The sequence below is a fragment of the Rattus norvegicus genome, chromosome 6 (genome assembly GCF_021556685.1).
Source record: "Rattus norvegicus strain SHRSP/BbbUtx chromosome 6, alternate assembly SHRSP_T2T, whole genome shotgun sequence".
NCBI lineage: Eukaryota > Metazoa > Chordata > Mammalia > Rodentia > Muridae > Rattus > Rattus norvegicus.
Genome location: NC_141539.1, coordinates 19,551,526 through 19,577,976, shown reverse-complemented (window position 1 = coordinate 19,577,976; position 26,451 = coordinate 19,551,526). Strand labels below are relative to the sequence as shown.

Genomic DNA, 26,451 nt, shown 5'->3' with positions numbered 1-26,451 from the left:
GACTGTGTACGTCAGAGCTGCTTTATCAATGACTGTAAAATGTAGACGTGTCAATTTTCATGGTTAACAGTCACAAACACACTGACAGATGTGCTTGTCCTCGTGTAATGGGATTAAAGGGAGTTATGTAGGTTGTTCAGGGTCATTTAGATGACATGGAGGAATACATACCCAAAGGCCGATCATCTTTTTTTTTTATTTTTTGATCTTTCTAATTCCAGTAATTATCTTTATTACTTTTGCCACATACAAAGCTACGCTCTCTCCACAGTGTTATATATATATATATATATTATGGTTGTTTCCCATTAATGGCATTTGTAATGTTGATAAAATGTTATATTTTAAGAATAGTTTGTTGAAAAATGGGTTTATCAAAAAGAGCAAAATTAATTATTAGGTTTCTGGATGATGTCACTGGACATTTTTATCAAAACCAAACTGATGGAATCTTATGGTATCATTAAAGACCTAGGGCCATATGGTAGTCCCCAAAGGTGAGCTTTCCTCTGCAAACAGCTTGTGGCAGCTCTTGCTCAAGCATGTAGACAGTGTCAGTTAAGCTCTGCAGCCCAGGTCTCCACCCACACACTCTTGGGCAAACCTCATTCCCTGTCTCCCTACTCTGCTGCATTTACTTGCAGGATATCCAACTTGAGTCCACAATCCAAATCTGTTCTCCAGCCACCTGGGGATTTACCGATACTAATGGAGTAACCTTGTCTTTTCTGGGGACACTATATTTGAATGATTCTAATCATAACCTTTGATCCACTCTCTCTGCCCATGAGGCCCACGAGTCCCCATTTCCAGTTTTGACTTGAATGTTTCTGTACTGGAGATCTGGTTCTTTCAAAGATGGGTCAGAAGTCTTTTCTTCGCCCTACTGATAACCAAATATCCATTCTCAAGTAGAATAGTGAGTGTACGTCTGTGTGTGTGTTACTCTGCCATAATGACTTGCTATCTCCTGGAGACAATTTTAAAACATCAATTATATCCAAACTGAAGGTCGGAGGGAAATCTAATACCTGAGCTGTGGTCACCCCAATACAAAGTGTAAGTAGACAATGGCATCCAGAGTCTGAATACACTACCATTGTTAACCATGTTAACCATGTTAACCATCTCTGTCTACACTGACTTTGTTCACTGCCATATTATACAGGCTCCAGTGAAGTCTGCAGACAATGAAACCTCCCTATCACATTCACAGGACTGGGGTGATCTCTGGTCTCCTACACCTTCACTGAGTACGTTATGCTTCTGAAAACTGTACCTTCAGGCCATGGCATTTACTCCTGGTGTTTTTGTTGTGGTTGTTTATATTATCTGATTCCAGGACAGTTTGTATTTGATAGCCAATCAAGGGGATCATCCCTGGAAGAGTCTGGTTGTCTTTCTATCCTTTTTTCACGTTGGCACGTCTAGTGACATTGCTGACGCCATATACACATAAGCAATAAAAATAGACTCAATGGGTTGTAGTTCTATATCTGTACATTGATCTGTCATCAGTTTGAGGGAAAATGATGGGGTTGTGGAAAGAAAAAATGGAAGGCACTGGGGGGGTCGGAAAGGGAGAAAGGGAAAGGGAAAGTGATGACTATATTTTAAATAAAATATGCATTAAGATATAAAGAGGAAAAACTGTATATATTTGCTTAAGATCAGGCATTTCAGCCTATGAAGGGCATTTTGAAGTTTTAACCCATCACACACACTTACCTTTCCCCCAACTTTTCTTATATGCAGACCTAATTAAGTATCCATCCTTGTGCTTCACTTAGTCACTGGTAACTAAGAACTCACTGGTAAACACTAGTGGTAAGGACAGTGTCCCAACATGCTCTCTAAGAGACATTGATGGTTTGACAGTGAACTAATTATCAGAATGTTCTATAGATGTCCACATAAAGAGTGTCCAGCTCAATACCCAAGTCATATGCTTCCTCTTTACTGAGTAAACCTTTGCTAGGTTATGTCTTCAGATGACCAACTAAGCCAAAAATCAATATAAATGTATTCGACATGGAGTTGGAAGCGCCTCAGTCAGTTCCTTCCGACCCATGTTTTTATTTTGCCATCAACTGAATATTCTGTATTTGGACTGTTACTGGCTGGAGTCTAGATTAACTAATTTTTTTTAACTGGGAATAATTGAAATTTGCTTTTTTGGTTGAGAAAAAAATACTAGGGTGCTCTTTCCATTATTAAAATTAGAAAGTTTGTATTATGGTATCAACAACATCACTGTCTAAGCCTGGCTGTTTTTGTTTTTTGTTTGTTTGTTTGTTTGTTTTTGCTTTAAACTACTATGCTGAAGGGTTAACAACTATATAGTGTTCATCAGCAGAGAACAGAAAGGAGTAAGTAGGGAACAGAGGCGTTAGCCCATAATTTCTTAATTGGCAAATGTGCATGAATTCCAATAACTCCAGTCTGAAGAAAGTAAACTCCGTGCAGACATGCTAACTTTAAGGTCTTTTTTTTTTCTTGCCACCAATGGCTGGAAATAATTCATTGTTCTCCTGCTAAATCTAAGTTGTTGAAATAGGACTACTGGGTTGTGGATTAGCCCACCCATCTCTCTATGGCGGTCAGTTGTTTGAACACTTGTTTGCATCGATGCTGTAGTGTATACATGAATAGAACAGTCTGGCACGTCACTTCGATTCTCTTTAGCAGTTTTATAAATGTCACCATGGTTAAATTGTGGAACCATTAGATGGAACCAATTTGGGGAGTCATTAAAGGCCATGCCTGGTGAGGATTTCCATCATGAGAAGAAAAGTAAGGGAGTGATGCTTAGAAACACAGAATAAGTCAGAATTGACCACTCTAGTCAATATCCTCATGAGATTCTTTAAAGGAAGTAAGACACAAAAATTAAGATGATTTGAGATACCAAATAAACTCATATGTGACATTTTCAGTCCTGGAAAATATGGCTGAGACAGGAAATTTTAAGGCCTATGGCTTTATAAATTCTGGGAAAACCTAGACAAGATAACGGATTTAACAGAGAAGAACACGACTTAAATTATGGCAGTCTCCTTTGCATGTGACTCACTGTACAGGAATAACTGGTAACCCTTAACCTCAACTGGAAGTTCTCGGGGCCTCAGGGACTTCCCTGGAGCATCTCCCCAGTGACTAGGATTCTCAAATGTGTTTTTCCACCCTTCCCTTCACCTTAAACTTTTGTGTTAGCTTGTCTTACCTAGAATTGTTTTGTTTTGTTTTGTAAGCGGCTGCTGCTTCCTGTGTGGTGTCAAAACCAAATAAGCTGAGTCTTGCACAATCTCCCGGTGAAAATCGTATTTCTTAGAGATATTGTTCTTATCAAATGGAGCTGGCTTCCTGCTAGAAATGTGCTTGACTCAAATGATAGTGATAAAACCCATTTAAATTTACAAACTACGTTAACTCAATATATATGTACGTGACAAATCTCTGCCGTGATACCAACTTCAAGCCTTTACACATTACAAATCATTTTCACAGTGCCGTTTCTTTTTAGTTATGACAGCAGTGTAGAGAGCATTGCATTTCTATTACCATTTGTATTTTATACAAAACTAAACAGAAAACCCAAAAACCGGGTCAGTGAGGCTGAGTGGGCACTGAGGGAATAAGCCCTAGAGGTCAATGTTCTTTATTAGATACGAGGCTTTAGCCACTATTTCAAGCTCACCTTAATGCCTGTAGTTCTGAGGACCTCCTAACTATACATTTCATTTTCTGATTGAAGAGGTTTCCCCTTTTTACCTTCAGGAAGATTTTCCTGATAGGAGCAATAGCATACAAGTATCTCCTTCCTGCAATGTCATAATCGTGGCTCAAGGATTTCCAAATATGAGTCTGGTGATCTCCTGCCCAGCTCCTGAAGCAATGCTTGCTCACATTCATTTCAGGTCTTCGCATAGAAGCCTGGACTCCAACAAGATCACTCTTAGACCTAGGCAAAATCAGAACTGACCCTAGAGTCCCATGTGTGCTTGGCAAGTAGGCTGCACCACTAGGCTATAGCCCCAGCCCAGGGCCTTTTTCTTATGAGATAAAGACTGCTAAGCTTGAACTTTTGATCCCCCTGCCTCAGCCTCTAGATTGCAGAATAAGAACCAGAGGCTTGTCATGGTTCAGGATTACATTTAACTTACGATCTAGGGGTCAGCTTTTGATACAAGAAAGATAAATTATAGCCTTGGTGTTTTGCCTTCAATATTAAAAGTGAGCAACAGAGTGGGATTTGCGTAGAGGAAAAAGTAGGCAGATGGAGAGCCAAGCACAGTAGGAAGCATGGATCAGGGAAGTCCTCCAGATAGCCATGACTCAAACTGTGAGCATGTCAGACTGTGGTGGCCACGGGTTTGGTGGTCTTACAGGGCAATTGCTCTAAGCCTCGGTTTCTTCCTTCCTCTAATGGTGAAACCCAACCACAGCGTTTACCTTGCAAGACGGTCACAAGAACTGATGAGCTGATGCAGGGAAGGCACATGGCGGTCATTTATGCCTCGTTGATGCTCAGTATGTACTGCCTCTTGCTGCTGTTCTGAGATTTTACTTGCTCAGAAAACAGAACACAGGCAAATGGAATGAAGGAGAAAAAAAGAGTTCACCGTCCCCAGTGGCTGGGTTGTCTAGTGCCAAAAGAAGTTTCTCTGATAGGCAGATTCTGAGCCTGTGACATCACTATCTCCCCCATTGCTTTAGCAGGGGCCGTTGCTACAGACTACACCGTATCACAATTAAACCAGATCCCAACTCTATCTCTGGGGCCAGGAATTTAGAACCACAGTTAGGGCTACTTTTACCCATGAGACTGTGAGGATATGTCTTACGCATTTCTTAATCGAGATCTTATTCCCATGAGAACAGATGAAATGCTTTTCTGAGGCCTGGCTTTAAAGGTTAATTATTTACAAAACTGGGAAAACTATGATCAAGGGAAGATTCAACAGCTCGCTACTAGACACTGACAATAAGAAATGTTTACCGTAATTACATTCAACTCCAGACTTCCATCGGCAAATATAAACAGAAAGGCATAACCCTACGTACAGATTGCAGGCTGATGCCGTAGCTATATATGGTCACAGAAGACCCAAGGGGAAAGAAAAAGGAAGGGAGAGAAGAAAACCCAGATGATATGTCTCCTAATTTGTATGTATGTTCTACTGTGGGGATCTTGGCAAAGTTTACAAGGAGGAACCATTAATCAGCTTTACTGTAGTGCTTGTAACACTTTCCACTGCTAGGAGCCCCAAATGCCTCTCCCTTTGGGAAACTTCTCTGTCTGTCATGCTGAAGATTTTTCTCTGCAGAAAGCCGGCCCTGCTAGCCAAACATCAAAGACAGCTGGATTCTATATTCTGTGGGCTTCACTGCCCCAGAGGGCAGGAGCTCTCCGTTTCACTTGTGACTCACTTCGCCTCTTGCCCCCTTCCCTCCACTTTCTACCTCTTTTGGCCTTCAGGCTAGACAGGCTGTTTCTGGAAAGTGCTGAAGCATGTTTAAGAGTTCTTGCTCTGTCGAGCCGCCCGTTTTCACCCACAGTGAGTCTGGGATCCAGGACTCTTGCTGTAGAGACTTCCTCCCTGCAGTTAATACTTTATTGTTTATAGGCTGAGATTGTCTCCCTTGGTTCATTTCCCCAGCGTGACAATGGAAAGTCATTATCTCTGGTTTTGATCTTAACATAGGAAGGGAGAGCAAATTGCCTCAGCTAATGGTGAACGGAAGGAAAACCCCTGGAGGTTTGTGGAGAGAGATGCCCAGGGAATGCAAAAGGGGAAAGAAAAAATTCTTACAAAATACCTATAGCAGCCTCACAGGGCATGGTTATCTGGCCGACTCAGGGGTCAAAAGTTAAACAGCGTTGCCACCTATAAATTGAACATGGCAATCCCGAAGTGCCAAACTATTTGTTAGCGTCGACACTAATAAATTTTGCCTTGAAAGGTCTCAGTTTAAAATGTTATTGTTATATTTTTGTTCTGTTATTATTATATTAACAGCAAGCTTATTAAATGTGACATGAATCCGTCTCGGCAGACACAATACTGGCCTTTTACTCACGGAGGAGTTACTATGGATGATTTGAAGGTAAGAGCACCTCTGCATGGGTCAATCTTGCAAACACAAGGCCCAACCGAAACGGGCCACCAGTTGCGTATAAGTCTCTCATGTTCAAAAGCCACAGCCTATAACTCAATGTCAATAGGAACAATGTCATAAATAACTAACAATAAATCATGGTCACTCTGCTTTTTCCTCTCCTAAAGTGACCTCAAGACAAACTTGCATTTAGGCAAGGGGATCCGGATCTCCTAGCCATGTTCATTTTAAGCTAAATGAAATTGTAAGTTGTTTGGTTGATACCACCTCCATTGCCCAACAGTCCGAGGGAAATGTGTTAATTTGTCATGTTTACAGAGAAGAAAAAAAGAAAGCTTAAAAAGCCAGAATGATTTAATCGTAAATACCCAAGAAGGTCTAGAACCTAGGATTCTCCTGTCCTCTTGTAGGTGAAGTGGACTTAATTTATTAACAAACCTTAAGAGGAAAGACCCAGAAACATAGTTTTAGAACATAGATCCATCAGTATGTATCGGTCGTTTCTACTCTCCCACTCTTCACTGCTTGTCTCCTGATACCTAAGAATGATGCTGACATTTGCACGCTAGCATTCTTGCAAATGAAGGTCCATCAGGTGAACTGAAGCTAACTTAGAAGAGTAAATTAATTCATGCACTTGCTCCAAGAAGTTCCAGAGGACAGTTATCAATCTGTTTAGAGGAAGAGCTGCTGTTTCACCCAGTGAGAAGCACACAGCACCATGAGATCATCTTTCGCATTTGGGGCATCTGCTAGTTTACAAGAGATTCCAAACAAACACCCATTAAGTTAAGGAACTGAAAATGACCATGGATAAGAGTCATATAGACAGGAAGACAGAAGACAGGAAGAGTGTCACTGATAGCTCAGGTATATACATTTTAAAGAAAGAATAGAATGCATATGTAAAATTTGGATATAGAAAAAGGCATAAGGCTATATAGGGTATACACGCACACAACCTCATACACACACACACACACACACACAGAGTGTGTGTGCATGTGTATGTGTATGTGTAGTTTAGATAGTAAAATTTATCATTAGAGGATGTACCAGAGATACATCACAAGAGAATCAAGCTGGCCATGACTAGGCTTGTAGAAAGAAAGTCTGAGTGAATGAAACTTTTATAGAACTTCAGAACCCAGACTCTACCTCTGGTGATCTGGTCAACCAAAATGAGAGGAGGAATAAGAAGAATAAACTTCCGCACTTGACTGACACATGTGTAGAAACTGTTATTCCTACAATGGTAACAATCATTCAGTGGCTCTACAAAGGATCAGAGAGGACATTTGTGCAAGGATGTATTGCTTCAAAGCTGAAGCCATGAAAATACCTACCAATGAACCCTCTTTCCTCCTTCCTTCCTTCCTTCCTTCCTCTTCCTTCCTTCCTTCCTTCCTTCCTTCCTTCCTTCCTTCCTCTTCCTTCCTTCCTTCCTTCCTTCCTCTTCCTTCCTTCCTTCCTTCCTTCCTCTTCCTTCCTTCCTTCCTTCCTTCCTCTTCCTTCCTTCCTTCCTTCCTTCCTTCCTTCCTTCCTCTTCCTTCCTTCCTTTTTTAAAGACCATCATTATCTCTTTGTTGATATTTTCATCTTTCTTACATACCAGGCCTACTTTCGGAAAGACAAGAGAGCAAGGTAATTCATTTCACAGCAATAAATCTTCCAAGGAGCGAGCTCTACCTCTGGCTGCTTGATAATGAATGTAATCAGTTGGGAGAGCAGCCCTGTCATTACGGATTAATCACCGAAGCTTCTGTTTTGGTAAGTTAATTGATGCCGTGCTTGCAGCTGGTGATGGTCACAAGGCCCATTTGATATTGTAAAGAAATTTAGAGACAGAGGGAATGCTCAATCAGTTAATTAAGAGCCCTAAGACACAGCAAACCAGCAAAACCCAGAAAACCTAAGGGAGCCATAGAACTGTATACACTTGGAAGCCAGTACTTTGGCTTGAATTTATTCAAGCTAGAATAGACTCAAAATATTGAAGCCTTGGTCTTCCAACTGGCTTGTTTTCTTTCCAGTTCCACTAGGGAATTTACAAGAGATGGGCTTGCAAAATATCCCATTATAGTATGCTTCAGTTTTAAGAGAAATATCTTAAGTAAATAATTTTTAAAGCATCTTCTTAAGCCTTTGTAAGCTCCCATGAGATGTGGCTAGTGCTGCTAGATCAATTTGATCACCACTGATTCATGTCTGGATAGCTCCCGTTATGCCACAAGTTTTAGCTAGCAGGGACAACTCCGGGATTTTAAAATCTATTAAAGTTATCAGGCTAAATTGAAAGTGCAACACAAATCCATAGAAAAACCTTAACAGCTCACTCTAGTATTTGTTCTTAGGAAAGAGCTTAAGTTTTTTAATAAAGTGTTTCAAATCAGTTTATGTAACTCAAGTCATAGGATCTGGAATTAGTGCAGTGCAGAAGTTGCATTTAGTATTCTTAACTTGGTTAGTGCTTTGTGGTTTATAAAACATCCTTTGTTGTTCTATCTCAAGAGCAAAACAAAGCAAAAATGAACAGAAGACATGAAGCAAGTATTTTGTACCCAATTTCCATACACTCAAACTTGAAGTTTGCTGAGGTCATAGGCCACGCCCCAGACTATGATGATAGACAGCAGGAGTTAGACTCAACTCTCTCCTAAGGTTGCCAGATTCTCACACTCCTCAGTCCACTTACAAAGCAGTATTGAATAGGGAAAATTGGGTCTTAAGAACCACTATGCAATGGTTATTAAGTGTTCCAGGTATCAAACATTATTTATCTTTACATACATACATTATGTATCATTCATGTGTGATCATGAATGGCTCCTTTCATTTTTTTTCATATGGCTCTGAAATCCTCACCAGAAACTTTCACAAGAAAAAAGAAAACATATCTGAGGTTATGGCACAGATACAGGTTATGGAGGCATCATTACAGCCTCACTAATTATACAGCAGAAGCAGGGCTGTACCCGTCCTACTTGGTGCACACTTTATCATTCTAAAATAAAGTACCTATGGCAAGTGATGAGTGACTTAATTATTTTATCATTACTCTCGCATGAGTTCAGTAATTCTAGTTAATAGGATTTCCTGAGTTAACAAGGGTCTGCATCCTTTCTATGTGGGCTTTGTACAACCTTAAAAACCAAGAAAGTACTGACCTGGCTCTAGCCGTGTCTGGCCTCTCTGCTATTATAAAATGAGGGTTACCAGGTGTCCTACTTCTTGAGGGAATGTGCTACTTTTGTATAAATCACTCCACTTGCTGGACCCAAAGTAGGGCAGCGACAACGTCTCTTATCCTGTAACATGCCGGGTTCAGCATTAACTTGCCGACTTTCCATGTTGTCCATCATCTGAGTTTGAAGTTTTTCCCAGAATGAAGAAACTTGGAGTCCATTACATTCCACGAACCTCTTCATTTCCTATAGTATAATGTGACTGAAGAAAAATGTCCACCCACCAGGTACTGCACGGACTTAGGTTTCCTGACAGATCTGTGCAAGAGTTACCTCTTCCCAGAAAGCCTTCCACAGTCTTCTACATCCTCTGACTCTGCCTCTACCCATGGCTGAAATAACTTTTTCATTTTTTCTTCTCTTCATAAAACTCCCTTTGTATTTATCCTGAATGTAACAGCCACCTAACTTCTTGGGACACACTGAAAGGATAAATTTCACAGTGTCTTCCCCTTCAGACCGGTCTCCATGCATCTGAATCCCAATGCCCATATTGAACAACACTGTAGGTATTCACAGTATAATTCACATATACATTATCATTAAAATTTTACAAAAATTATATTACATTTGCTTAGGAACTCTCACAAAATAACTATCAGCACCGTTACCTTCTATTAAAATTGGAGAGAAATTATTTTGGAGACGGTTTATTATTATAATTCACTATAGATGTTATCCAGACCTCTTCCCTCCCACTTTTTAAATAAAGATATATATATATATATATATATATATATATATATATATATATGCAGGTAACCTAAAGATTTTCACTTATATAAACGTTCCAAAGAACAAGTGCATGCAGCATAAATCCTGCATTTCATGCATGAGCAGTATGAAGTATGTGTTCATATAATTTTGTTAAAGAGACGGCCTCTCACACTATCATCCCCACTGGCCTAGAACTTACTCCATAGCCCAGGCTATCCTTAACCTCCTGTCGTCCATCCTTAACCTCCCCAGTGCTACAATTAGAGGTCTAGCTTTTAAAGTAAATTTAAAAAGTGAGACAAGGCCTCAGACTATCCTTTCCCCTTGTCCATAGCAATATGTTCTGCTACTAGTGTTGTTTTCTATCATTGAAACATCAGGAAAATATGAAAGAGAAAGCAGCTACATTTTTATCAAAAGTTTTCATCAATAATTGTAAGAAAGCATGACCCTTAATCTATTTAATGAGTGTAGTTCTATCCCACTGTTGGAGGGTAGCGGGCAAGCCACCCAGTTTTCTTTTGTTGCTCTGTGAGCCTTGTCATCTGACTAAACATCTCTTTCACTGGACTTCAAAATCAAACCTCTGTGTTTATTTCTTTCAGTAAATTGTAATAGAGTTATTGACACTACAGCACTTTTACTAATAGGATCTACCACATTGGGGGAATGTTCTCTGTGTGTGTGCGCCTTTCTACATACAAATGCCTGTGGTCTAGTATTGGTATTGTGACTTCACAGTTCAGCAAAGGAAATGAGGTGTACTTGAGATATCCTATTCATTCATGGATAGAAGGAAAAAACTACAAATAAACAAAACAGACCTTTTGCAAAGCGTCTGAAATGTTCAAGGTTTGAATACTTTCCTGCATTTTTAAAAAAGTGAAATGATTCCAGTTAGCACACTTCACAGCTACACTACCCAAGGGGGGTTTATTGTTGAATATTAGTTGTTTCTAATTTTACTCTTTATCATATAAAGGGCATTGGAGAACCATGGGTAGATTATCACAATACATCCAGTTATGAGAATTATGCCAAAGAGGACTATTCCCAGCAGGGTACGAATTTCTGGTACTTAAAAACCAATTGAGTTTGAAGGACTTCTACGTGAGGGAAGTAATGGTGACCAGATAACCAATCCAGCCTAATGGCCAACCTTATAGGAAGAAGACCTTCTATGAAGAACTCTGAAAAGCATCTCCGAGTGACATGTCTGAACTGTGAATGAATGCCACATGACCCCAATTCAAACAGGGTTGCTATAGAAAGTGGTGTACTCTAGGACAAGCAGATGAATGCACATCTCACTAACGACCAGAGCCACTTGGGAGTCACCATGGGCTGCTCTGCTGGTCAGCACGTTACATTTTGAGATGTGCTTATGTGCATAAAGTGCTTATATTTGAACCTTTAGAAAAACTTCAGACATTATAGGAATGTGACAAACAAAATATATTTATTGTTCCTTAGTGGTTTTTGGTCACGTACTTGTTAGATGATGGTCCTTGAAGAGTGTCTTTTTATTAGTTACTTAACTATTTGAGGCCTATCTGCTGATGAGGTAGTTGGTGTCTCTTTATTGGATCTCTCCTTTTTCTGGATTCCTTGATCTGTTAAAAACTTTAAGCCAAATAATATGCTAATACTAAGTGAGCAACATTTTTGTACTGAACCACAATGCAAGAATAAAAAATAAACAAAACAACAGCAGATAAAACCTTCAAATACATTGTACATTGCCACTTTTCAGAACCAATGTATGTTGGGAAACATTCATTTGTTACTAAATGAATTTAATATTAAATAGAAAAAAATAGTTAAAATTGTGAAGTGTTTCAAATACATACCTTCAGATCAAGGACATATAATCTAAAACTCATTCTCAACCTGTGGGTCACTATCCCTTTGGGGGGGGTTCAAAATACCTTCTCACGGGGGTCATCTAAGATCATAAAAAACCCAGATATTTACATTACAATTCATAACAGTAACTAAATTGCAGTTATGGAGTAGCGATGAAATAGTTTTATGGTTGAGGGTCAGTACAACATCAGGAATTGTATTAAAGGGTCACAGAATTAGGATGGTTGAGAACGGCTGGTCTCAACCGGTAAGAGTAAAATCAGAACTGAGGGTGCATCTAATTGGTGAGGTACTAGCCTAGTAGGTGCAAGGGCCTGGGTTTGATCCTTAGCACTGCAAGTTTAATTAGCTGGCAAATTTGTTAAAATAAAAATAAGATCAGGTAAGAAAGCTGTGCATGGCTGGTGCCCACAGAGCCAGGAGACGGCATCAGATCTGCCGGAACTGAAGTGACGGGCAGTTTAAGCCACCAAAGTGGGTGCTGGAAACCAAATCCATGCTATCCTTGAGAGCAGCAAGTACCCTGACCCATTGAACCAATCCTAAGGCCCCTGTGTTTATTTGTTTTCATAACTCTGTCTTGAAAGCAAGATGGCTTTGAAGAAATCCCTTTTTAGTAGTCAGAAGCAGAAGTTGATGCTACTGAGGCATTAGGGGATTTGAGTAAATAGGAATGTGTGTTCTTTGAATAAAGTGAGGTATGGAATAAGAAATATATTTCTAGGAGCTGTAATATGTGGTTGTGAGAGGACCTGGTTGTTCTGGCTGTTGGTAATTAGTACCTCATAGGCAATTTTTCTACATATTCCAAGGGGCATAATAGGTAGAACCATGAGGAATTTGACACAAACCATAAATATCCTTTGTAGATCCCCACGGACTTTAACAGCGCTCTGTGTCTTGTGTTCTTTACTTCTCAAAGTCTTTACTTCAAAGTCCTAGGAGACTCAAAGTGGCCCTGAGCAACAGTATTCTTCATTAAAACTATCATCCCTAGACCTACATAGTACAGTGCTCGAGGGAACGTCAGTGATGACTAAAGCTACCGAGGTGCTCCCTTGTCAACAGCAAAATGAATTCAGGTAGAAAGAGGCTTAGTCAGATAACATCGTGACCAACATCCAGGCCACAGTCTGAAGAAGAGTCCACCTCATGTCACTCTTCGTATGCTATCGGTAGTACCCTGGTTACAATATGCTTTTGTCATTGGTCATCACAGGGACCTGACCTCAGTTCTCTGTGATCAAGTTCAAGTTCACTTCCTTCCATCCAGTCTTCCACTGAAGGCTGCAAAAGACTACTGTCTGAGTACCAAATCCAGTACCTGAGGATCTTTTATGAGAACTTTTATCAACGTTTCAGGCAAAAGAAGTCAACAGGACATTTCATCTATACGTTAGACCTGCAAATCACTAAACACAGAACAGAGTAGCCAAGAACTATGTCTACCTCCAAAGGTATAGATGCCTTGGTAGTTTTGGGACCCAAGAGTACTTAGACTCATTTGCTAGTAGCATGGACAAAGGAAGTGACAGCACATGGTGTCATGTGCTGCTGGATACTGCAGGCTATCATCAACAGCCACAGGCAGATGCTAAGGGCTGGGGATCCATCAAATTTCCTTTATTTAGGCTTATGCTAAGATGTCTAAAACCCGCACAGCTTTCCAACATTTGGGGAAGTGTAGTCTTTTTGATTTCCATGTTGCTACTTGTTCATTGGTAATGAAATAGTAGCAAGCACGGTACTGGAGTAAAACGGATAGAAAGCAAGGAAGGCTGTACGTTAGGATGTGGGGATCATAACAGGGCTGGGGACGTTAATGCTCATATCATCACATTATTACATTAATTTATCCTGGGTTTGCTCATCCTTATCCCTGGTGGATTTCTCTCCTTGTGTGGTAAAAATATTAACAAGCATTTTAGTGCCCCGTTGTGCTTGGGGATCTAGCTTGGGAATGCACATTAAGAAGCCTAGATAACTTGTGGTTATTGCATATGGCATTGCAGTGTAGCAAAATCTCACAAATAAAATTTGTAAGATGATTTACAGGATCAAGAGAGGGATTGCCATGCACCAAATGTTTATCTGTCCTCTTTTAGCTCAGTGTGTTTTCAGTGCGGTGCTGCAATCTGTGCAGACATTTGTAGTAAGGGATTAGTATACTCTTATTTCCATTGTGAAATCTTAATTCTGGGTGTACTCCTAAACTTACCGAAATCCCATATGAATGTATGTGAAAATGCTCCTGGAAAAAAACAAAAATCGGGATCATAACTAAGTAAGGAAAGAGAGGACATTATGCAATGCTACCCCTCTGATCCTTGACGAGCTACTCAGCCACAATTGTACATCACAGTACAGAAAGGCCTAACTGGCATAACAGGAGGTGTCACAAAAGAACAAATAGAATGCAAATTGGTTAAACCCCGTGATTTGCACCACCCAGCCAACAGGAAGTTCCTCTCCTGTACCTGTGTATGCCCTCTTTATGTTCTGCACTCTCTTAGCATGGGGACGGGCAATTGAAAAGACCCACAGCAGAAGCTCAGAGCACATGTGACTCTTAGATTATATGTGGTGATGATAAAGGGAATCTGAGTTGCTACGGTTTAGAGGATGCTCCTGGCATTTAATGGATGAGGTCCAGGGATTCTGATAAACATCTTACGAAGTCCTGCATCCACAGTACGAGCTGAGAAATCTGCCCTGTACTTTGAAAGCAGGGGAGACAATGACACCTTCATATGCTGTACTAATGACTGCTTCCTAGTACCAACATGTCACAGGGGTGGTGGAATTTATTTTATTTGGTGTCAGGTAATGTGGGGCATGTCTTTCATCCCATCATTTTGGAGGCCAAGTTTGAGGCCTAGTCTACATAGCCAGTTCCAGGCCAGAGTTACATTGTAAGACCCTGTTTGGAAAACCCAAATGTAAAACAAACAAACAAACAAAACACATGGATAAAATCAAAATGTGTCCATTATTTGTATACTTTGTGATATTCCTGAGGTAGAATTAGTTGTCCTAGAGAAAATGACATTTAATATTATCAAGTTTCTTCTAGACTCTTTGATAAGATTATTATACAAAACTTATCTTGGGTGTCTACTCCATACTTACCTGATTCTGGGGAAGGGAAGGGGTAGAGTTGGGGGGGGGTGTTTGTGATCAGATTTCTGCTCTCTTCGGCTTTAAAGAGCTGTGAACCCACTTTTTGCTCCCTTGTTGAACATGTATGGAGTGCCTGTTGCCTTAGTAACTGATTTAGCACAACATGTTTTCTTTCTCCTTTTAATAAATTAGTTCCCATTTCTGCCAAGAAGGAGCATATTAATCTACTCATTATGCTAGGGGAGGGAAGTTGAAGGCCATAGAAATTGTCATTTATACAAAGACTCCCAGGAAGACAATTGTTCGTATCTGGGTGCCAAGAATTCTCCTTGAGTCTTAGAGAGTAAGCATGTCCAACGTTCTGTAATGGAGGAGGCACATATTGCCTCAGTTCCCCATAGATCATGTCTCCTAGACAAAGCAATTCTGCTGCGTCTAGATTTAAAAGATCGCCGATGAAAAGAAAACAGCCACCAACTACACAAGGTTCTTAAGTACAATAGTTCACAAGACTGTTCTGGTTTCTAAGGGTCAGTGAAAACACACACAACTACCTCCAAAGCAATGGGAAATCTCCAAAAGCTTGGTGGGATGCCTCGAGGAAGAAGACAAAACTTATTGAAAAAAACTGAGGTCAAGTTTCTGTTCTTCACAAAGCAGTAAAATCCTGCTTAAGGCCTCTGACAAGTTAAATTTTCTAGTATTAGGTGAAATAAAACAATTCGGACCTAGCTTGCTTTTCAAACAAAAGGGTGCCTAAAACTTTACAACTTATTTACAACTGTGTGCAGCTGCGTCTATAATAATTGTGTGTGTCATTGGGTTTTCTGACATTCCAAACTCTAATGGTCAGGTTCTTTCCAGTGTCAAATCCACTGTCTTCCCTTCTTGTGATATCCAGTCCTTAGTGAGAAAGCCGTCAGACAGTCATATAAGAGTATGTGAGTCAGAGGAAGAACACACACAAGCTTGACTTTCAGCTCCCATTATATTTGCTGTCCTAACAACGGAAGAAGGCAGTGGACAGCGTGGGCCTAGGGGATTTATACTGGGATTACATTTTTAGAAATAGTTAATAATTAAGTGATGGAATTTTAAAATTAGAAGTTGGGAAAGGGAAATATATGGAATACATAGTTAGTGCTACTCCTTATCGGATGACACAAGAATGACATGCATTACATAAGAACGGATGAGAGCAGGGACCCATTCATTCTTATTAGAAATGCTCATGGAAAATGAACACACATGAACTGTAAACAACCTTAGCACCTGCCCAATAACATTGTTCTATAAATTAAGCGTATTTCCTATTATTTTGTGCTATGAACAAAGACCCGGCTGTATATTTCCTCTTAATTTCATGGAATTGGGCAGGAAATATTAAAGGGAGGAAAGCTAATGTTTCCTGAATCCTTGGATATTTTTGTTAAAACACTCTTAAAAGACTTCATCTCTGTTTTAAAACCATCGGCCTTTACAGGAGCATGAGAAATATGCATCTGGCAGCAAATGAGGCATTCAGTTCACTAATCAGGGCCACTCTTCCCCTGTGTCTCCATAGTCCGTAAATATATTTGTTAATTAAGCAGCTGTAGTGTTCAAATACTGAATTACCAATTTCTCAAGTCTGTAAGAATTTATATATGGTCTACGAAACACTTATGTTACAGACCCATACAGTGTTGTTGTCAATAATAAATAAATAACTAAATAACAAGGCTCAATTGTGTTAATAATAATAAATAATGCTATTCTAGTCTAGCATCTCGATTCAAAATTTCAGATTATTAGAAGATGGTTACAAAACAGGACCCCTTCAAAGCATCACACAGGAGCAACGTCTTTTCAGTGTTCTACAGAGCTCACAAAAACCAAAGTGCAATGAAAATATCATGATGATAAATATCTTCATCAATGAATTAATGTGCAAGGGAACCTGATTAATTTGATAAATAGAAAATCAGAATATGGCATAGGGAAGCCCTCATCTCTGTTATGCTGTTTCTTTTTAAGATCTACAAACTAACAAGAAAATAAAACATGTGAAGAAAGGAGATTCTAAGCAGGGGGGAAATCCAATGTGCACAGATGTGTTGATGACAACTATTCCAGCAACGGAACCTTGACTGTGGAAGGTGGTCTGTACTGTCCTTTGAGACTTACATCACATGTTAGGGAAAGCATGCTATCTAAGTCTGTATAAATTTTGCCAGTTCCAGGCAGGAAAATTGGGGCTCAAATCTGGAAAGTCTAAAGCCCTAGGAAACCGATGTTGTCTCTTTTTTCTAACTTGATAAATGGTGATAAGAATATTCCAATATACTATGTAAGAACTGGATCAGCACATCTTAGTTAGGAACAGAAAATTGTTATTTTACAAATTAAAAGGTAACAGATAAAGACATTTTAAAATACTTTCTGGCACATAAGAGAAATCATAAATGTTTTTAATTCTACTTTTTACCTGTGCCTTTGTTTGAATTATATTTAAGTGCCTAATGTTAGTGGCATATGCAGGCTGTGGACTAGTATACACATTCATGGTCTACCTTTAGGGTACTTAGGTCAGTCTATCACACTAATTAATATAATAATATAATTAAATATGGGGAACAAGGAAGTTCAGGATCAGTTCCAACAGGACTAAATTATATCTTATCCTGTTGTTCATTTATGAACTAGTTTTCTCCAGTCTACAATAAGAATAATGGGTGAGAATTAGCTTCTCATCCTCACTCATGGAAAAATGAATGCAAGAGATATCCCCAACCAATCATGGGCACAGACATCACGCATGAAGAGAAGAGGTGTCTTGCCATCTTTATTGTATGTCCAGGTACATTTGCTGAGCTTGCCTGTCCAGACCAGTCTTCTCACACCGATGTGTGTTTCATTCATTTACGTCTAGCTATTGAAGGCAGATGAGGAAGGGACCCCATCCTGAGGAAAGCATCCCAGTGTGTTCAGATATAGAAAATGTGCTCACCAGAAGGACTGCTCTGTGTAGCACCAGAGACTGGAGGTTAAAATAATCACCCTCTACCCCATTCCCCTCGGAGAACCACCAGAACACTCATGAGTCTCTGTAGCTCAAAGACTCAACACACTTTCTTAAAGTGGGACACAGAGTGCTCAGGTTCCGGACATGATGCTGGATTCATCATGGTTGGGTAGATGCTGTCTAATGGAGAATGGCCCGTGGGACACTACATTTACACATTAAGCAGCTGAGCCGGTGGATGCTCCAACTGCCAAGAAAGTAACAGAATGGAGGGACCCTCTGTGTATTTGACAACGGTGCCAGCTTGGCAAATCAACACTTTTTTAAAAACTACGAGTATTGAAAGGAAATAAGGCAGCTCAATCCAGTCTTGCGGTTCATATCCTGTGCAAGCCGGGGTCACGACTCCGGGGAAGCACAGAGCGCCCTGTGGTCTTCAGCTGCTTGTTCACTTCTTCTGGGTGATCTGGCTTCTTACTCGACTGGCATTTAGAAAAATCTCCCGGCGTTATCAGCATTGTTGACTTCTGAGCTGCGTTAGTAACAAAATGTATCCCATCTTGACCTATTGAGACTGATCATCTAGCTGGACCGAGACCAGGCCATTTGCAGTTAGACAGAAAGCCTTTAATGACATATGAGTCTGATGAGGAGAGAGACTAGAGAAGGCAGGTGAGTAAAGGTTTCAGCAGGCACACAAAACAGACAGAGCAAGCTTGGGGAGCAGGCTGAGAAGCAGGTGGGGAGGGGGCCAGGAGCACAGCAAGGATTAGAAGGGAGAGACTTCAAGAAAGACAGAGCAAACTTCGGAAACAGGCCGAGGGATAGGTAGGAGGGAGATCAAAGATGGGGGAGGAGAGAGAGAGAGAGGTAAGGGCCCTTGTGAGGAGAATTTCAATCCAGGCAGTCAGAAAAATGTCCCAAATCACAGAAGAGAGGCACCCTTTCCATGTGGTGGGTGCCCAGTAGGAGGAGAAAAGAGGCCTGATATTACTGGCTCACCTTGTGCAGCAATAATAGGCTCTAGGAAGCTAGAGAGACACTTACCACAGACGAGGAGGAGACATGAGTGATTAGAGCAGGGGAGAAACAGCTGCTGAAGAAAAGGATGCTAAAATTTGACCTGACAAAAGCCAGCATAAATAAATGACTCATACATTAGGACGGTCAAATTCGTAACTTGGTTCTGTTAGAGGCCCCGCCCCTTGGCAACTGGTCCCTTTTTCCCCCATGGGTGTTAGCACCAGATGCACGTTAGGGCTGGGGATTTAGCTCAGTGGTAGAGCGCTTACCTAGGAAGCGCAAGGCCCTGGGTTCAGTCCCCAGCTCCGAAAAAAAAAAAAGAACCAAAAAAAAAAAAAAAAAAAGAAATGGCTGACAGGGGTTGGGGATTTAGCTCAGTGGTAGAGCGCTTGCCTAGCAAGCGCAAGGCCCTGGGTTTGGTCCCCAGCTCCGGAAAAAAAATGGCTGACAGGACTAATCTATTACCGTGGAAGGTTTTTATTGTAGGTAAAGGAGAGGAAATACTCCACAGGTATCTGGGAGAGCCCAGAGAAGAGACAAAAGGAATCAGACTGGACAGGGTCAGGGGTCTCTGTGAGAGGCAGGGCAACAGCAAAGACAGGACAGGGGTGGGGGGACTTTACCATTATAAAGAGAACGAATTGGCATCTGGGAGGAAGGACACCTAGAGCTGCCAGTGTGGACTCTGAAATGTATAAGAAATACATGTGAGTAGGGACTGAGGGAGCTTGGAGACTGGTGTGAGCTTTGATGTGAAACCAGGAGTAGCCATACCTCCTGTCTGCTTGAGGGAAGGGAAATGACTCCTTTTGGCAGATGGGAGCCAGTTTCACAAGTTCCAAAGGGATGCTGGCTTTTCTCCAGACTCTAGAAAGCTCCCTACAGTCCAGCGTGAGCTCATTTCTGGATATATGGACTTCCTGAGAACTAAGCAGACTTCCTCTGCTCACTCGTGTCTTCTAGCTGCCCTGGCCTCTCACTTGGCTGCCTTTCAGAAAGTTATCCCGGCATTTGCAGTGCTGTTAATGTTTGAGTTGTGTCAGGAACAGATTTGTCCTACCTGGATGCATTTCTACTGCAACGTCCCAAGGGCTCCTGGCTACTATGTGGGTGTTAGTTTTTCCACTACAAGCTATCACAACCTTAACCATCTTAAAAACCACAAAGCAGCACAAATTCATCATAAAAATAGAAAACATAGATGAACATAGAGAGGAAAATAACATCTATCATACCACCAAAGGTTAACAACTGTTCACACAGTTCCCTTCACAATGCTGCCCTTATGTGCACATTCTTTCTCTGTTTTTTCAGAACTCAATCAGAAAATTCCTAACATTATAAAAATATTCCATTCTCATTAAAACACATGAACATCTTTGTTGTTATTCGGTTATTATCCATTCATAACATCTTGAATGGCTAGGTAGAATTCGCTTGTAGTCTCTTTAAATACCTATACATTCATAAATATTTAGCCATTCTAAGTATTCTTGCTTATGTAAGTTATGCAGGCGCGGTCCTTGTCACTGTTTCCCAACTTCCATTTCCCCATCTTGATTAATAAATGATGAATTCTTCCTAGGCCCAGGGAGAAACAACAGATTGCAAAAATCTGTTGATGTGGCTCATAAGAAACAAACTAGCATGCATCCCTTCTATGATCGCATGGTCCAAAAGCAAGAACTACTGTTGTTCATTACAGTGGTGTTCTAAATAGGAAGTCCCCCTCCACCCCTCATAGGCTCATATATTTGAATGTTCCATTAACAGGGAGTGGCACTACTTGAGAAGGATTGGGAGGTGTGATCTTGTTGGAGAAGGTGTGGGCTTGTTGGAGGAGGTGTGCCATAGGGGTAGGTTTCAGGATTTCAAAATCAAGTCAAGCTTGCTCTTCCTGCTGCTTTCAGATCCAGATAGAGAAGTCTCAGCTCCTTCTCCAGTATCCTGTCTGCCTGTGGGCTGTCATGCTTCCTGCCATGACAGTAATGGGCTAAACCTCTGAAAGCAAAGGCCAGCCCCAACGAAATGGTTTCATTTTATAAGAGTTGCCGTAGTCATGGAGTCTCTTCAGCAACCGAACAACTGGGTAAGACAACTACAAGGTTTTCACAGATATCTGGATAAAGCTTTGACAACTAAGTTTTAAAAACGAAGTGACTACAGAGGGATACCAATCGCTCAGGGCCCAGAGTGAAAGAGCATTCGTGTGCCTCATCAGTTGGGAGTAGTTGCCATTTTGAAAGTCTCTAAATGCATTTGCTCACATTTCCTTCTATGGCGGCACGGGAAAGCAGCAGAAGAAGAGGTTCTTCTCATTGCCTTTGCTTAGTTGAGCCCACATCTGTAGAAAAGAAGAAAGCTTTTCTTTTATACCCAGCCTAGATCATTACTCTTGAAAGGGAGGCTATGGTTTAAAAGATGCCCTAGGGAAATGCTGACACTGTCCTATGCTTTCCTTACTTTCCCTCCCTCTTAGACCCAACATTAGGATGAGCACAGCTGGGGGGTAATTAGCAGAACCATATGCTAAGTAGTTGTGGCCAGTAGAACCTTAGCCCAGGGCAGAGCCACCTTGGAATGACTTCTACAGAGCCCTTTCAGGGGATGTCAGCTGAAGGGATTTTATGCAGAATACAGAATGACAAAGTCTTTAGAAGTCTGGATCCAAAAAAATAAAAATAATAATAATAATAAAAAAACCCTACGGATTTTTACTCTTAACTCTCACCATCTGAAAACGCATCTAAATGCTCCCTGGGGATCTTATATTGTGTTTCCAAAAATGCTATGCTGTGGGAAACACTAATATTAAGTAAATATTCTCCCTTTAAAAAAAAACAGGGACATTTGGGGAGAGGGAGACTGATGGAGAATTAGGAAGTTGTTTTTCGCTATTGTAACTGACATAACGGATACTGCCATTCTACCCCTCCCGAAATCCCTCCGCTGGTTAATAGTCCAGATCATAAGACATCACACTGAGTCGCATTTAACAAATTATTTCCTTAACTTTAAGAGCAGGCTTAGAAGCTGAGAGAAGATCCTTGAAATAGCAGATGAGGGTAGATAATTTGAGAAAGAGGCATACGCAGGAAATAAAAAGGAATGTGTATGTTAGACTGGACTGAGAGTTTCACAAAGGCAAAAAACCATTTCAAGTCAAAGCTGGGCACCCACTAGATTCTTTCTTTGCAATCTTTTGTTTTCTTTTGGCCCAAGGAGAAGCCATTTGTAAAGCTTTCATGGATCAGATGGAAATGAAAAGGGAGGAGGAGAGGCCAGCAGAGAGAGAGGAAGTGAGAGGGTGTCCCTGCTGGCAAGCTGGAGTGACTAAACTGCCCCCCTAGGATCAGGAAGGCAGTGGGAGGGAGAGCCTGGAGAGGTGGGGGTAGGGGCAGGCTCCTGTCAGAGAGAGATCTGGGAGGTGATGTCAGTAAGAGAGCATCTGCCTTCTAAGGACTTTGTCTGCCAAACGGCATTGGCGGCCAGGTCTTGAGTGCCAGTTCTCTCTGTAATAAGGAGAGGCAGGAAATGGGAAGGGAGCACTCGACACAGTGGGGTAACCCATGCTTGTAGGACACAGCTGATCACGCAAGGTTGTCCTGGTGGTTTCTGAACTAGGCAGACATCCAGGCCTAGTGCTCGCACAGTATTTCCCAGTTTACAAAACAGACTCCATCACATTACAGCAATGGTCTGAGAGCTAAGCATGTCAGTGGCGTGGCTGTCACTATTATCCAGAACAAGAAAGTGTCATCCAGAATGAATGATACATCTGATGGCTAACCTTCTTTAATGGCTCTAATGCTCTTTCTAAATGCCATGTATTTCCTCACCGTAATGCTTAAGTGAAGCTCTATTTGTGCCATCCCTCATGCCTGTTTTAGGTCCTCCTGTCTCTATGCTTTGTTCAGACTGCTTGTTTTGCCCAGAGCATTTTTTCCTGCCTGGACTACTGGGATGTTACCCAGGACTTGCAAGGTCTAAATCTCTATGAGCTGTGTTTTTATCCCATGGCACTTTTGGTCACAAATCTTTGTAATATGATGTTCATACATTTCTTCTCCCGAACTAAATTTCACCCTTTTTTGTACTTTATGATAGGCTAAAACTGTTTGTGCAGAAGAGAGGAGAATACTTTTGAATGAGCTAGTGAAAAAATGAGCAAAACCTTTTTGAGTTCTTCATATATATATATATTTCTTGTAATGAAAGAACTACTTCTCAAAGCTAAAGCAAATTCTATTTATCTTTGCTGTAAAAATTTGCTAATTGGATTGAGATGAGTATATATATAATATATATGTGCTATATTTATTGATAACTGGATCTGCTTTTCTATACTAGCTGAATACACACACATGCACGCACACACACACACACACAGTGAGTGACTGTGAGGCTGTTTAACTCATTAATATAAGTGAATTGCTTAATGCTCTGATCTTCATTGAGTTTATGAGTCACATGTTTAAATACAAAAGTCAAACTTTATTAAAGAAAGCTGTGTGGCTGGAGAATAAGAAACACACGTGCACATTGTCCTATATCTGAGCTTTCAACTGTAAAGGGGCCCCTTTAGACGCTGATTGGTTAATACACAGGTGCTAAGGAACCTGGGAATTCCTTTGATTGCTTTGTTGTTTTGATTGTTATAACCCAGATCAATAGCCATGGTTTCTTTAGTTTGTGGCTGATGTTTTTCCGTTTGTTTGTTTGTTTGTTTGTTTTCTCATTTTTCTTTCAGTGCCAAAGCAACCTCTGCACCTTATCCTACAAACGAGCTTATTGTCAGTGTACCACCCCGGAGGAAAGGGTAGGGACAGCCTTCAGAGCTGTTCTGAAGCCATCGCTCAGTCTCCTTGACTATACTGTCATCAGTCACCCTTGAACTCTACACTTAGTAAATTGTCTTCCTCTCACATGAGAGCCTTTCCTATTAGCTACCACAATTGTGCCATTAGATTTTCATTTGTGACTTTCCGCTCCAGAACTAAAATTAACAAAATTAAAGCCATGAAGTTTTCCCCTAATTAGGCATTTGTGTCTCCCATGAATGACACTCACAAGTATAAGACGAAGGTTCTATGCACAGGGCATATAAACTAACATCGCATAAAACCATTCGGGGACCCAAGTTTAGATTTAAATCGGAATTTAATGATGGCCCTTAGTGAATAGGAAACATCAAACATGAGGTGAGTTTCAAGCATCAAGCAATTTGGCGTTATTCAGTACAACCTGCCAAATCCCTTTATTCAAAAGCAAACATTTGCTTAGCGACCATTTTTCCATTAAATCCAAGAATTGAGAAGAAAGTAGACTTTTGATTATCCAAAGAGAAAAATGTTCTTGCTCCCTTGTTAAATCCACAGTATAACTAGCCTAGAGAACTTTCTAAGGGACTCCCTTTGAAATTCCCATCCTCTGCTCTCCTGTTTACCTCAGGCAAGACAAACCATCATCTTTACCCATTAGCTACCATTTTCTGTATTTAGAAAGACATCATAAGACATCGTTGGCCATGAAGGGATCCCTTGGGTCTCTGACTGTTCTTCCCCTACAGGAGTAAATTCAGTACAGTTTTGATTCTGAGACTCTAGTCACTGACTGTCTGTCCCTTATGCAATCTTTTCTGTATGCCAGAGGGAGACCTTTCCTTTGTCTTTCCCTGCTTCATATACCATCAACCTGAAACTCAACATTAGCTTCACAACAGTAAGACAATGATTATTGTGTGAGATCAGAATGGTTCAGGATTTATTCATAGAAAGCACTCTGGCATCCAAAAACAAATGGGTAATTATTGACGAACAACAGTGGCATTGTCTCTGAAGGACAGAGCAAGACAACACACCAATGTAGTAAAAATAAACTCTTAACTGTGCCATATGTGCTCTGAGGAGAGTAGGCAGAAGCCTCCTGCTTCTCAATAGTGGGAGGATTATCTCATATTAAAAGGTAACCTTCATTAATTCAAAATTACCATGACTTTGTAGATCCAATGGCACCAGAAGGGGAATGTTAAAGCAAATTGATGAATTTTACAATTCTCTCTTACCGTTTTCTTACTCCTCAGTCACGTGAAGGAAAGCTTTTCCCTATACATATCTGATCTCCTCCAACCTCTGGTTTGGCGAGTGAGTTTTCTTCTCACTTGCAGATGCTAAGATGATCTGTTTGCTGTATGACTCCTCCTTAGGCTCCTTGATTTTATTGTTGCCTTTAAGATAGTAAAACTTTTGCAAAAGATATGATGACTTTCAACATTGAAATATGCGATGTGGGCCTAGAGAGATGACGCAGAGGGTAGAGGTACTTGTTACCAAGCCTGGTGACCTGGGTTCAATCCCTGGGGACTACAGGACTGTGGTACCCACAAGATGAAGGAAAGAACCAACTTCCTCCACACCCCAACACGCACGAAGTACCATAGTTTATGGATAATGTGATTTTATGCAACAGCTCTTACATTTATAAACTTCTGTAGACTAAGTAAGAGCTTGTGCCTGTTAAGACACATGACAAGGCGCATGACACGGAACCAGTGGATCATCTTGTCCCCCCAGTAGCCCTTCATGAGCCATGTTCACTAGGAGACAGAATATAGACTTTAAGGACAGTGACTGATTAACAGTGACACATCTTCCATTTTCATGATTATAGGCAGAAGCAAAGCTTCTCATCTGTCACAAGCTGCCACAGTACCCAGCTTCTGAGCTTAAAATGCATAATTATCCAGGAAGCGAGTTCTTGACCAAATAAGCTGACTGTCCTTAAAGAGGCCAAAGGTCAGGGTGGCACAGCAAGTCTTTCGTTGTTGTGGAACTTCCAAACAATTGACAAAGACAAATTTTCTCTCTTCCTCAGCACCAAGGAAGACTCTGAGGCAACAGCCATCATCTGTTTGTCAAACACTTGTTTCCAGAAGTGGATTTATAATCCTGTGAATATTCTGTAATTTACTGAGTCACTAAGCAACCCACAGCACTTGCCCTGGCCCCATAGGATGTATCTCATTTCAAATGAGAATTGGAGTCAATGATGTAAATTAAGTGGTCCTCGTAAGGCAAATGGAGAGAAGTGCTGGGAGAATGTGCTTTCGAATTCCCCAAAGAAACCCTCCAATAATTGGACTGAATGCCAAATTTCTGAGCACAAATGAATCTCGTTCTTGTTACTGACAGAGAAGATATAAAAACAGACCGAGTGGCCTGAAGTTAACACCGGCTGAATGTCTACACTTGCTAAAGCAATTTTTGTGAGAAAAATGAAAATAAATATGAAGGGCCTTGTGGCTCAAAGCCAAAGAATGCCGTAAATATAGATTTCTGAGGAAAAGCACATGAGCGC

General features: G+C 40.8%; 1 protein-coding gene across 30 annotated transcripts in view; it reads right to left on the bottom strand.

Annotated features, from left to right (window-relative positions):
• Nucleotides 1-26,451, bottom strand: part of Slc8a1 (solute carrier family 8 member A1) — a 342,006-nt gene that overhangs the window by 213,983 nt on the left and 101,572 nt on the right. For 2 of the 30 annotated variants that reach the window (XM_087552467.1, XM_087552466.1), the window contains exon 3: nt 19,496-21,439. In XM_087552467.1, the coding sequence (XP_087408593.1) occupies nt 21,424-21,439 (16 nt within the window). In that variant the 3' untranslated portion in view covers nt 19,496-21,423. 30 annotated transcript variants of the gene reach the window in all.